This window comes from Xenopus laevis, chromosome 6L (genome assembly GCF_017654675.1).
Source record: "Xenopus laevis strain J_2021 chromosome 6L, Xenopus_laevis_v10.1, whole genome shotgun sequence".
NCBI classification, from domain to species: domain Eukaryota; kingdom Metazoa; phylum Chordata; class Amphibia; order Anura; family Pipidae; genus Xenopus; species Xenopus laevis.
The window spans coordinates 154689069-154703491 of NC_054381.1; the positions used below are offsets into that span (position 1 = coordinate 154689069).

The 14423-nt window shown below is 40.5% G+C and overlaps 1 protein-coding gene across 1 annotated transcript in view; it reads left to right on the forward strand.

Annotated features, from left to right (window-relative positions):
• The window catches only part of LOC108719422 (thyroglobulin), a 140749-nt gene that overhangs the window by 56742 nt on the left and 69584 nt on the right, over positions 1-14423 (forward strand). The window contains exons 32-34 of the mRNA XM_018268273.2: positions 757-836; positions 4365-4508; positions 5709-5774. Coding sequence (XP_018123762.1) covers positions 757-836; positions 4365-4508; positions 5709-5774 — 290 coding nt within the window. The remainder of the gene's footprint in view (positions 1-756; positions 837-4364; positions 4509-5708; positions 5775-14423) is intronic.

The window sequence follows — 14423 nt, forward strand, 5'->3', positions numbered from 1 at the left end:
CTGAGACTTGGGGCAGAATGACTGATAAGATCAAGTTTATTTCATGGTGTGGGTTAAATGAAATACTTCTGCAAGCAATTGGTATAAATCCTTCTGATTTGCTTGACAATTATGGACTTCACTAGTCTTTAACAAGTCAAACTGTCTTGACTTGTTCCAACATAACGGTTTTACTATGGTTTGTCTTGGTGAAAAGTAATGTTTTAAGAACATTTGTGGCTATAGGTGTGTTATTATGGCACATAAAAATGTGTAAACCTTTTTTAAATTCATAGTGATCAAATTTTGGGCTATATTATAGCTTGCAAAACCGTAGACAGATGTTCTAGACGTTTTTAGAGGTAAGAGCTAAGGTGTTCTTTCCCTTTGAAAGACAATACATGACTCCATGTGCCATTAACTCAACAGCTACTATTGAAATTAAAATGATGACTAGTTGATTGAATTAGATGGCTGAAGATTATGGGGATTATAACTCAGATCACCATTTTGGAGACCTTGTGTGCCAATAGATCTGCATTGTACACTATTTATTCAAATAAAGCAGCAGCACTCCGGTATTGTTGAAAGTAGTGAAAAACTTTGCTAAAACGCCTTAGGCAACGTTTCCGGCTACGCAGGCCGTTTGTCAAGCCACAAGGAGCCTAATCCGCTTTTGAAGCCCACTTGAACTACATTCGTACGCTATTTATTCAGCACAGACTTTACCTCCCAATGGGGAAACCAAAAGATTATGTCTTTTCTTTTTGTACTCAGATTTTTCGAGTGTGAGCTCCACTGTGATGCTGACCCATGCTGTAAAGGCTTTGGATACCTGCAAAGATCTCAAGAGCCAGGTATCTGCTCCACCATCAATTTACATCATATCAAGAAAGTTAGAGATACTTAAGTTCCAGTAGATTACAATGTGTTATTTATACAGGTATGGGACCTGTATTATCCAGAATGCTCAAGACCTGGGCTTTTCCGGATAACTGATCTTTCCATAATTTGGGTCTTCATACCTTAAGTCTACTAGAAAATCATGTAAACGTTAGATAAACCCAATAGGCTGGTTTTGCTTCCAATAAGGACTAATTATATCTTAGTTGGGATCAAGTACAAGTTACTGTTTTATTATTAAAGACAAAACATTTGGATTATTTCGATAAAATGAGTTTATGGGAGACAACCTTTCAGAATGATTATGAGTGGCTACTCACTCACTCACAAACTCCCATTAGTTAAACATGTGAAGAATAGGAAACTGGACCCAAGCTGTGTGGCACTTTATACAGGTTTTTTTTCTAACCCAAAACATGTTGGGGCAGATGTATTAAGGGTCGAATATCGAGGGTTAATTAACCCTCGATATTCGACTAGGAACTAAAATCCTTCGACTTCGATATTCGAAGTCGAAAGATTTAGCGCAAATGCTGCGATCGAACGATCGAAGGATTATTCCTTCGATCGAACGATTAAATCCTTCGAATCGAACGATTCGAAGGATTTTAATACAACGATCGAAGGAATATCCTTCGATCAAAAAAACTTAGGCAAGCCTATGGGGACCTTTGGTAGCTTTTAGCTGCCGAAGTAGGGGGTCAAAGGTTTTTTTAAAGAGGCAGTACTTCGACTATTGAATGGTCGAATAGTCGAACGATTTTTAGTTCGAATCGTTCGATTCGTAGTCGTAGTCGAAGGTCGAAGTAGCCCATTCGATGGTCGAAGTAGCCCAAAAAACACTTCGAAATTCGAAGTTTTTTTACTTCGAATCCTTCACTCGAGCTTCATGAATCGCCCCCTTTGTGTTATTAAAGCACTAATGCAATTATCTTGCTTGGGTCCATCTTCCTTTTCTTCATATGATTAACTATTGGTAAACATCACAAAGGGACGTGATAAAGAAGAACCTGACAGCTTGGGTGTTAGTTGTGGATCCCATTGTGTTAGTTAACAAACTCCCCATTAGGGAAGGATTTCCATGAGTTTTCACCAACCAAACATTTGGTAAACTGGAACCAATCTTACATCACATTTTCTGTCAATAAAAGGCATCAGCATTGCATTTCTAAGAGAAACTGTTAAAGATATTGCATTTTACAACATTATTTGATGTTTATTTGTGAAACTGCTGCCTGAGATTATCAACCACCAAGTTGTTAATCTCTTCTTTTTGTACAATTTGTCCTCCTTTATATTAAACCACAGCACACTACTTAATCTGAAATGTATTTCTCTCTAACCTCATTTTACTGGGGAAAAAATCATTCCTGTGCGATGACTTCAATTACTCAATTCTTGAGAATGTTCTGCTTATATGATTACATTGAACACATCACCTTTAAAGGAGAAGGAAACCCTAAAAATTGATAGGACTAAAAAATTCATGTTTTATATACTGAACCTATTGCACGAGGCTAAAGTTTGAGCTTGTCAATAGCAGCAATGATCCAGGACTTCAAACTTGTCACAGGGGGTCACCATCTTGGAAAGTGTCTGTGACACTCACATGCTCAGTGGGCTCTGATTGGCTGTTGAGAAGCTAAGCTTAGGGCTCGTCACTAATTATCCAGCAGAAAATGAGCTTCCCTGGCTGTAATATAAGCTGATGCTACAGGTTTGCTGATTATTCAATTCTGATGCTAATTGCACTGGTTTCTGTCCTGCCATGTAGTAATTATGTGTATTAATGACTAATCAGCCTTATATTGTGACATTTCTATTCTATGTGTACTGTATATTGTGAGTGGGTCCCTAAGCTCAGTAAGTGACAGCAGCACAGAGCATGTGCAGTGAATCAGCAGAAAAGAAGATGGGGAGCTACTGGGGCATCTTTGGAGACACAGATCTTTACTGCTAAAGGGCTGTGGTTGCCTTGGGCTGGTACATAGTTACATAGTTAAATTGGGTTGAAAAAAGACAAAGTCAATCAAGTTCAACCCCTCCAAATGAAAACCCAGCATCCATACACACACCCCTCCCTACTTTTAATTAAATTCTATATACCCATACCTATACTAACTATAGATCTTAGTATCACAATAGCCTTTGATATTATTTCTGTCCAAGAAATCATCCAAGTCCCTCTTATAGTCATTAACTGAATCAGCATCACAACATCACCCGGCAGTGCATTCCCCAACCTCACTGTCCTGACTGTGAAGAACCCCCTACGTTGCTTCAAATGAAAGTTCTTTTCTTCTAGTCTGAAGGGGAGGCCTCTGGTACGGTGATCCACTTTATGGGTAAAAAGATCCCCTGCTATTTGTCTATAATGTCCTCTAATGTACTTGTAAAGTCTAATCATGTCCCCTCGCAAGCGCCTTTTTTCCAGAGAAAACAACCCCAACCTTGACAGTCTCCCCTCATAATTTAACTCTTCCCTCCCTCTAACCAGTTTAGTTGCACTTAGTCTCTGCACTCTCTCCAGCTCATTTATATCCCTCTTAAGGACAAAAAAAAGAAGCACAATGTACAACATTTCTAGCTACGTCTTTAGTTTAACTTTCCTTGTCCTTTAAGTTAACTTTTAGTATGTTATGGCCATTTATAAGCAACTTATCAATTGGTCTTCATTATTAATTGTTTATAGTTTTTGAATTATTTGCCTTTTTCTTTTGCCTTCTTCCAGCTTTCAAATGGGGGTCACGGACCCCCTCTAAAAACAAATGCTCTGTAAGGCTACACATGTATTGTTATTGCTACTTTTTATTACTCCTCTTTCTATTCAGGCCTCTCCTTTTCATATTCCAGTCTTTTGTTCAAATCAGTGCATGGTTGCTAGAGTACCAGGCAACCAGATTGCTGAAACTTCAAACTGGAGAGCTGCTAAATAAAAAGCTAAATAACTCAAAAAACACAAATAATAGAAAACGAAAATCAATTGCAAATTGTCTCAGAATATCACTCTCTACATCATACTAAAACTCAAAACGTGCACAACCCCTTTAAACATTGTTATATACAGTATATATTTATAATATATTAATATTGAGTAAAACAAATGTCCAGGGCAGAGTAACATGTTGGCACTTTATAAATACATTAAAATATCTGCATGGGATATTCTGTCCGAAGAACAAGAACCTTATTTTTCTGCTTTTTGTTTTTGTTCATGAGAGCAGTGGCTACTATAATGGTAGCTGCCATGTTAATTACTCTGACGAGCAATAATGAAACCACATCCATAAACTGTATTGTAATGAATTGGCTTGTGAACAAACCATCTCTTGAAAGTGTGAGTGCAATTGTTTTACCCAACAAGGTAGAGAATGTAAATTTGTACATCAATTGTTTTGAAGATATAGAAGTTTAAAGATACATCACGTGTTGAGCTTTTTACGGTCAGTCATAAGCATCTATTTTCCAACTTTCATTGTTAGGCATAGAGACGCTGTGTTTACTGCTGAGCAGTATGGGAATACAATCCTGCAGTGACAAGCCTGGAAATCAATGGCAAGTTCTAAACTGCAGTTCTTCCATTGAAGGTCTGGGAACACATCCTTTTGGGTGGTTCAAGAAGCCAGGTGAGTTATTGGAACTTCAGTATAGAATTTTCCTGGTGTCCATAACTGACTATGATTTGTTAGAAAAGAGCAGTATGGTGAGATTTAGGGAGAATTCATGAGCAAAAAGGAGAGAGAACTTGGTATGGTTAACATGATTGGGAGGAGACCAGATGTGGATGCTGGAATAGGATGGCAGCCTGAGGAGATAGGTAGTGTTGGTATTCAGGCCAGCCAAGATTATAGGAACAAGGTCCACAAAGGAGAAGCAGGAAGCACACACACACTTTCCCAGACTGGGGTTTCTAGGTCTTTCCGGAAAATCTGACCTATTTATCAGAGGTTGTTTTTTAGAGTTTTTTTATAACTGGAATTAACTCACAACTCGAATGGTTTCTAAGTTAAGAAAAAACTCGAATCAGCGAGTTCGGGGTTAACAACCCGAAAACTAAAATTGATCGTGTTTTCATCGGGAAAAAAAACTTGAATTGATCGAGTTTTCTGGCAGAACCCTCTGGAAAAAGACTCGAACATCATGAAGGCTATTAACATCTTCAAAGGGTTCAAGGGACCTCTGCCATTGACTCCTACATGACCTAGACAGGTTTTAGATGGTGTATTTTTGGATTCAAGCTATTTCCAGGGTATAATAAATCTCTAAAGATTTGAGTTTTTAAAAAAAAAAAAAAAACATCAAAAATTCGAGTTTGTTGTCGAGTCCAGCCCTAAAATGTTACCCATAAACATACAACAGATTTTCTTTTCCCGTCTACATCTTCACACTGCTCACTTTGTTGTGCATAATTACTCGTATAATCGTTATGTGACTGTATAATTATCTTCTCTGAATTTCTCCTTACTATGTTATTGTACATCTTCACTTCTCATTGACTTGTATCCAATATTCTCCAGATTTTTAGTCAACGCAATATTGGAATAATCACATTTCTGTTGTCAAATATTTAAAACTTTGTTTCACATTTTTGGGTTAGATATAGTTTCACATAAAAACTTCTCTTTAAGTTTAATGTTATAATTTTTTTTTAAAAAAAAAACACCATTGTTATACAGAACTGTATAATGAGATAAGTAGAATCTTGCCCTGTGTCCTATACCTCCTCTTAACTGTAATTACATATACATCATACGAAATCAATACATATTGCACCACTATGTACTCTATTACATTATAATTATACAAACCATTTCTTTTTTCTGTAGACAATGCTCTGTCCCGTCCATCGTCATTCTGCCCCCCTGAGAATGTCCTGGAGAAAACACAGGAAGGTAAGTGTGGCCGGTTTCCCCAGGACACCACAAGCAGCAATATGAAGAAAAAATAAAGGCAGTTTTCTTTACAAAAACAGTTAAAAAAAGAAACAACAGTTTTCCTTAGTAGTATAACACAAGCATATAGCTGTTCATACAACCTCCTGTTAGTTAACAGTGTACTCACAGTCAGAGCTTCCTATGTGTTTAGTACACAGCTCCGGGGAAACTGACCTGCTAGGGTTTTTATATCTTTAGACCTGCCTTTGTCCAAAGACTAAGGCAGGTACCTTTGCCCCCGACCTCCTGAGTCAAAAGGCCTGCAGGAGACAAGGGGCCTTCAAACTCTCTTCGCCACAAGGCTAGGGGGTCCCTTTCTCCTTCCTCCTCAAGCCATAAGGCATATGAGGGTTGGGGAACACTAATGTTTCTACAAAGAGGACCCCATGTCTTCTGTGCCCACAATAGGGCTGGATTTCATGGTGTGAAGGAGCCTAATGGCCACACATCTTCCACCATAGACCAAAGAATAAGGCAGGTACTTTTGTCCCCGACCTCCCCGGTTAAAAGGCCTGCCTAGAGAAAAGAGTCTTCAGACTCTCTTAGCCGCAAGGCTAGGGGTCCCTTTCTCCTTCCTCCTAAAGCCATAAGGCATATGAGGGGTTGGCCTACAAAGTGGACCCACGTCTTCTGTGCCCACAACAGGACTGGGTTTCAGGGGATGAAGGAGCCTAATGGCCACCCATCTTCCCCCATATACCAAAGACTAAGGCAGGTAACTGTCCACTGATCCACTGATCTCCCGAGTCAAAAGGCCCGTCTTGTGGAAATGTTATTCAGACTCTCTTTGCCACAAGGCTAGGGGTCCCTTTCTCCTTCCTCCTCAAGCCATAATGCATATGAGGGGTCGAGAACACTAATGGTCCTAAAAAAAAGGACCCCCCATCTTCTGTGCTCACAGCAGGGTCAGGTTTCAGGTGGTGAAGGAGCCCAATGGCCACTGAACCATGTCTTTGTTGTTTAGTTCCCTATATCTCAGCCTTCAAACCTGGGGTGCCAGATGAACACAGTGGGCGATCAGACACCATCAGGACTGGCACTTTGTACATTTGGTCACTTTCATTTAGACTTTATACTCTTAAAGGAGAAATAAACCCCTCTACAGCTGAAAGCCCCTATTTGCCAACCTCCACTGGCCCCCCTTCCTGCGTAGTGTTCTACTGGTCTAAGTGTCTCGTCCAACAACACTGACCTATATATGCAGAGTAGCGCAGCAAAGCTTAGGGGCGCCATGTTCGGTAGTTTCGCTTTCTACTGGATCTTCTTCTTTGTTTTTTGTAATTTACCGAGCTTTCTGACAGCTTCAGAAGTGAGAGTCAACACTTTAGCTTTTGGTGCAACCAAACATGGCGCCCTTGGCTTTCCTGCTCTATTCCAGGTCTGGACTGAGATTCAAAATAGGCCCTGGCACTTCAGGTACACAGAGGCCCAAACAAGCCACACAGCAGCCAAAACAGCCCCCCACCAGCCCAACAAATAGTGACTTTCTATGGCAATTACAGCAGCCCCTCTGTCATGCCAGAACCCACAGATTGCCAGTCCGGGCATGATTCCGCATATATAGGTCAGTGTTGCTGGGCGCACACTTATACCCACTATGCAGGGAGGGGGGGCAGTGGAGTTGGCAAATAGGGGCTTTTAGCTGTAGAAGTGTTTAGTTCTCCTTTAAGAGCATAAAGTCCAAATGAAAGTGACCAAGTGCACAAATCGCCAGTGCTTATGGTGTGTTCCTCTGGCACCCCAGGTTTGAAGGCTGAGATATTGGGAACTAGTCCACAAATACATGGTTCAGTGATCCAACAATGGAGAGGAGGAAGAGGCTGCTTTATATAGACCTTTTTAAACAGATTGCTGATATCTGGCGTTAATGGAGTTGGAGATGGAAAGACTAAAGAACGAAGTGGTAGTTTCAAAGCTCCCAATGGCCGAATAGGGAAAAGTAGCAGCAGTTTTGTGGCAGGGGCGGGGGACCCTGAGACAGAAGCCCACAGCTCTCTAAATGCTCTGGCAGGATGCTGGAAGTTGTAGTTCACTGCACTTAAAGGGATACTGTCATCGGGAAAACGTTTTTTTAAAATGCATCAGTTAATAGTGCTGCTCCAGCAGAATTCTGCACTGAAATCCATTTCTCAAAAGAGCAAAATATTCAATTTTGAAAACTGACATGGGGCTAGACATTTTGCCAATTTCCCAGCTGCCCCTGGTCATGTGACTTGTGCCTGCACTTTAGGAAAGAAATGCTTTCTGGCAGGCTGCTGTTTTTCCTTCTCAATGTAACTAAATGTGTCTCAGTGAGACATGGGTTTTTACTATTGAGTGTTGTTCTTAGATCTACCAGGCAGCTGTTATCTTGTGTTAGGGAGCTGTTATCTGGTTACCTTCCCGTTGTTCTTTTGTTTGGCTGCTGGGGGGGGAAAGGGAGGGGGGTGATATCACTCCAACTTGCAGTACAGCAGTAAAGAGTGACTGAAGTTTATCAGAGCACAAGTCACATGACTTGGGGCAGCTGGGAAATTGACAAAATGTCTCTAGCCCCATGTCAGATTTCAAAATTGATTATAAAAAAATTTGTTTGCTCTTTTGAAAAATGGATTTCAGTGCAGAATTCTGCTGGAGCAGCACTATTAACTGATTCATTTTGAAAAAAAATTTTTGTACCCATGACAGTATCACTTTAAATATCCATGGCCAGGGTCGGACTGCGGGCCTGGTGCTGCTGCTTCGGGACCCCCAAACCCTCCTGCCCCAGCAGCGAAGACACCTCCACCGACGCCCACCTGTTTTTCCTGCTTGCAGCCGCAACCGGGGGCCAGAAGGGGGTTCAGGGAGCAGTGCCCACTGGGTTTTTTTCCCCCCCGTGTCCCGCCGGCCCAGTTCGACCCTGTTCATGGCTGGAAGATATTTAACTTACCAATGATTTATCCAGTACATGGCCATGAGCAATATTTCCCAGAGTTCATTATTGTATGACTTGCACATTCTCTCACACTTACTGTTTAACCCATCGTTTGAGCTGAGCTAATAATACTCCTCCGCATTGTGAGGTCAGCGACCACATTTATAAATATCTCCATACGGTTCTCACTCGCAGTAATGTGCATAACATTTCCCTATAAAGACTGCGAGGTGCAACCGTGCGGCTGACTGTGGCAATCCAGGGATTTAAGGGTTACTGTAGACAAACTAAAACGTGTTTCATTTCTGCCTGAAAATAGTTTGTAATATGGGGGGAAAGAAATGCAGTTTTTGGAAAAATAATTGTATTGACTTGAAAAAGTTATTTATACTTTTATTCATAGTGGTGTGGTGGAATCCATTTCCTGCTCACATGACTTTTTCTGTTTCCTTTCTAGTAACCTGCAGCAGATCTGTCTTGATTTATAGTGATTGTTCTAAGTAAACTCTCAGTGTCACATCCACTGTCCCACTCAGTAAAGTGCTAGAATTAATGATGATAGTATCCCTAATTTAGCAAACAATTATAGAAGAAGAGCATCCCCTCCCAAAATATGCCTGCAAAGGTATTCCCTGTACTAAGCACAATTCAGCAGGAACAGTCCCTAAGTTTGCTCATAGTCTGTACAGAGAGATCCCATAAAACTATCACAGCATAGGTATTCCCTGTACTAAGCACAATTCAGCAGGAACAGTCCCCTAAGTTTGCTCATAGTCTGTACAGAGAGATCCCATAAAACTATCACAGCATAGGTATTCCCTGTACTAAGCACAATTCAGCAGGAACAGCCCCTAAGTTTGCTCATAGTCTGTACAGAGAGATCCCATAAAACTATGACAGCATAGGTATTCCCCTGTACTAAGCACAATTCAGCAGGAACAGTCCCCTAAGTTTGCTCATAGTCTGTACAGAGAGATCCCATAAAACTATGGCAGCATAGGTATTCCCCTGTACTAAGCACAATTCAGCAGGAACAGTCCCCTAAGTTTGCTCATAGTCTGTACAGAGAGATCCCATAAAACTATGGCAGCATAGGTATTCCCCTGTACTAAGCACAATTCAGCAGGAACAGTCCCCTATGTTTGCTCATAGTCTGTACAGAGAGATCCCATAAAACTATGGCAGCATAGGTATTCCCCTGTACTAAGCACAATTCAGCAGGAACAGTCCCTAAGTTTGCTCATAGTCTGTACAGAGAGATCACATAAAACTATGGCAGCATAGGTATTCCCCTGTACTAAGCACAATTCAGCAGGAACAGTCCCTAAGTTTGCTCATAGTCTGTACAGAGAGATCCCATAAAACTATGACAGCATAGGTATTCCCCTGTACTAAGCACAATTCAGCAGGAACAGTCCCCTAAGTTTGCTCATAGTCTGTACAGAGAGATCCCATAAAACTATGGCAGCATAGGTATTCCCCTGTACTAAGCACAATTCAGCAGGAACAGTCCCCTATGTTTGCTCATAGTCTGTACAGAGAGATCCCATAAAACTATGGCAGCATAGGTATTCCCCTGTACTAAGCACAATTCAGCAGGAACAGTCCCTAAGTTTGCTCATAGTCTGTACAGAGAGATCACATAAAACTATGGCAGCATAGGTATTCCCCTGTACTAAGCACAATTCAGCAGGAACAGTCCCTAAGTTTGCTCATAGTCTGTACAGAGAGATCACATAAAACTATGGCAGCATAGGTATTCCCTGTACTAAGCACAATTCAGCAGGAACAGTCCCTAAGTTTGCTCATAGTCTGTACAGAGAGATCCCATAAAACTATCACAGCATAGGTATTCCCCTGTACTAAGCACAATTCAGCAGGAACAGTCCCCTAAGTTTGCTCATAGTCTGTACAGAGAGATCCCATAAAACTATGGCAGCATAGGTATTCCCCTGTACTAAGCACAATTCAGCAGGAACAGTCCCCTAAGTTTGCTCATAGTCTGTACAGAGAGATCCCATAAAACTATGGCAGCATAGGTATTCCCCTGTACTAAGCACAATTCAGCAGGAACAGTCCCCTATGTTTGCTCATAGTCTGTACAGAGAGATCCCATAAAACTATGGCAGCATAGGTATTCCCCTGTACTAAGCACAATTCAGCAGGAACAGTCCCCTAAGTTTGCTCATAGTCTGTACAGAAAGATCCCATAAAACTATGGCAGCATAGGTATTCCCCTGTACTAAGCACAATTCAGCAGGAACAGTCCCCTAAGTTTGCTCATAGTCTGTACAGAGAGATCCCATAAAACTATGGCAGCATAGGTATTCCCCTGTACTAGGCACAATTTAGCAGGAACAGCCCCCTAAGTTTGCTCATAGTCTGTACAGAGAGATCCCATAAAACTATGGCAGCATAGGTATTCCCTGTACTAAGCACAATTCAGCAGGAAAATATTCAGAAGTTGACCAATATCTATGACATTATTTAGAGCCCTTTGCACCCCTGGGCCCCTATAAAGCTGCAAGCTACACAAAACAGTGCCAGTGAGTTAATAAATAACAAATATATTGGTTGTCAGGCTGTTTCTACTGTTTGCTGAAAGCACATTTGCATGAACTGAGAAGGAGAATGTTCTCATGGTGGTTATTCCTGTAATTATTTGCTTACAGATACTGTTACAGGAGGGTGTGACCGCTGTACAAAGCCTCACTGTGTCGAGGGAAAATGCACTTTTTTGCTTGGAGGCCGTTACATAGGAAGCCTTATTAGTCTTTACTCTTTATTTTTTACGCTATTGAAGCAGATTTTATTGTTGCACCTGGGCTGCTTAATAGACCTTTTGTTTCAAAGAAAGATCATGCGAGTGAGGGGTTGTGTGCGCCAGATGCTTCACATCAATCAGGCCCTTTTGGGCATAGACTACGAGTAGCTGTGCTTGCAAGAAACAACAGGCTTAAATGGGTGGTTCACCTTTACTTTAACTTTTAGTATGTTATAGAATGGCTAATTCTAAGCAACTTTTCAATTGGTCTTCATCCATTTATTTACTACTCATCTTCCAGTCTCTTATTCAAATCAATGTTGCTAGGGAAATTTGGATCCTAGCAACCAGATGGCTGAAATTGCAAACTGGAGAGCTGCTGAATAAAAAGCTAAATGACTCACAAAGCACAAATAATAAAAAAAATGAAAAACAATTATAAGCAACTTTTCAGTCAGCCTTCATTTTTTCTTTTTTATCGTTTCTGAATTATTTGACTTCTGATTCCTTTCAGCCTTCAAATGGGGTCAGTGACCCCATCTAAAAAAAAAAAAAAAGGTTTGTAAGATAAACTATTTATCGTTATTGCTGCTTTTTATTACTCCTCTTTCTATTCAGGCTTCTCCTATTCATATTTCATATTTTTCTAAAATCAGTGCATGGTTGCTAGGGGAATTTGGACCCTAGCAACCAGACTGCTGAAATGTCAAACGGGAGAGCTGCTGAATAAAAAGCTAAATAACTCAAAAACCACAAATAATAAAAAATGAAAACATATTGCAAATTGTCTCAGAATATCACTCTCTACATCATACTAAACATAAACAGTGCAAGTTGATATTTTAGGGACTTTTCTCGGCACATAGAATTCTGCTTATGTCGTGCAAAGAAATGGAGGAACTAGCGAGTGGCAGTTTCTTCCTAATAAATCAGCTGATCTCTGACTGCCACAAATTCTGAATTGGGCTGTAACTTGAATTGCATTGTTATATCTTCCCCCTGGGTTTCATTATGTGCCACTGGCAGGCCTTATAACAATTGATTTACTCCTACACCCCAGTCAGTGCCCGACTCATCCACATATTCATTTGCTTTTGTCTTACACCTACAGTTTCTGCTGCTGCCTGATAAAGCCAGGGAGCTGGGACTGGGACATTTCTAATACAATGTTTTTTTCCATAAAGTTCATATTTTTATTAAACAGTTCTATGCATGCTTATAAAATAGCTGCGTCCCTCCGAGAGACCTACCAACAACTCAACAGTTCCAAAGCAGGTGCATGAGTCGGCTCTAACTGATAGCTGCCTCCCTTCAGCAGAACAAATGACTTAAAGGGGTCGTTCACCTATTAGTTAACTGTTAGTATGATGTAGAGAGGGATATTCTGAGACCATTTGCATTTGTGGTTTTCATTTTTTATTATTTGTGGTTTTTGACTTATTTAGCTTTTAATTTGGCAGTTTTCCAATTTGCAATTTCAGGGGTTTTAGGGTCCAACTGACCCTAGCAACCATGCATTGGTTTGAATAAGAGACTGGAATATAGTTAGGAGAGGCCTGAAGAGAACGATAAGTAATAGAAAGTAGCAATAACAAATGTGTAGCCTTACAGAGCATTTGTTTTTTAGATGGGGTCAGCGACCCCCGTGTGAAAGCTGGAGAGAGTCAGAAGAAGAAGGCAAATAATTCAAAAACTATAAAACAGAAAAAATGAAGGCCAATTAAAAAGTTGATTAGAATTAGCCATTCTATAATGTAGTGAAAGTTAACTTAAAGGTGGCCCATCCCTTTACTGAATGAGTGCAGGACTTGCATCCATTTTGATGCAACTAATGCTGCAGCCAGCCATTCTAACATCAACCAGCCATTCAGCTTCAGGCAAGGCTGTGAAAACACGCAATACTAATAAAGTTTAAAGACTGCAGTCTATGAGGCCAGTTCTAAGGGCCAAAGTTTCTTGCAATATAGCCCCCAGTCCAAAAGGGCCCAAATGTCAAGTTTCAAAAATTATACTCCAAAATGTTCTATTCAATGTTAAAAATCAATATTTATTCAGTACAAATGATTAAGTCCCAGTGGGTATGAAACGCGTAAGGCGAAGCATCAATGAGTCTGTATGCCTACTTTTTTAAATTTGTGAAAACACACAACACTCAGGAGTTTCCATTGTAGAATTCCAGCCCATCCCCACCTGGTGGGGCAACAACTAGGCAGACCTGTTAGGAAACTGCATTTCAACTTTTTCTGTGCAAGGACTGAACTGTGGTTGGCTACTCATATCCTAGCTGAACCTTGTCTTACTGGGCTTTACCCCTTTTTTTTGTTGATGGGATAATAGAGATAACAGGAGCCTTTTCATGTTTAGATCATTTAGATGCACATAGAGCCACCCTATTGTATTTCTTTCATAATGAACAATGTGCCGGTGAAACATTTTTATAATGTATATGAAACCTAACCTGATTAGCAGGTTAACAAACATGAATTTCTTAGAGAGGAAAAATCTAATTTGGGGTATAATCCCATATCAAGCCTTCCAATGTCTATCTCCCAACAGACTTCATTCTTATGGATGTGTAATTCCCGAGACTATTTTTGAACATTAGAATTATACCATGATTTATTTTGATGAAATTAACGTCTCAAATTGGCTTGTTGTTGGTAGAAATAGAGCAGGCGGATGGTAGGAGAAAATGTCTTGATGAAGTAACGCTCATTCCTGTTCTTAATCTGGTCACAAATGGCCCAACGTTGGCTTCCGACTCATCTCTTGCCTCGGCTCCTGAAACTGTGTCCTTCCTGGCCAATATCTAGCTAGGGATTTAACAGATATCTATCAGGTTTATATGAAAATCATGTTGGATGATAGATCACATCTACCCATTGATACATTCCTCCCTGTTGTGATCTAATCAGTCCAGGAACCCTAAAATCATATCAGCCGGATT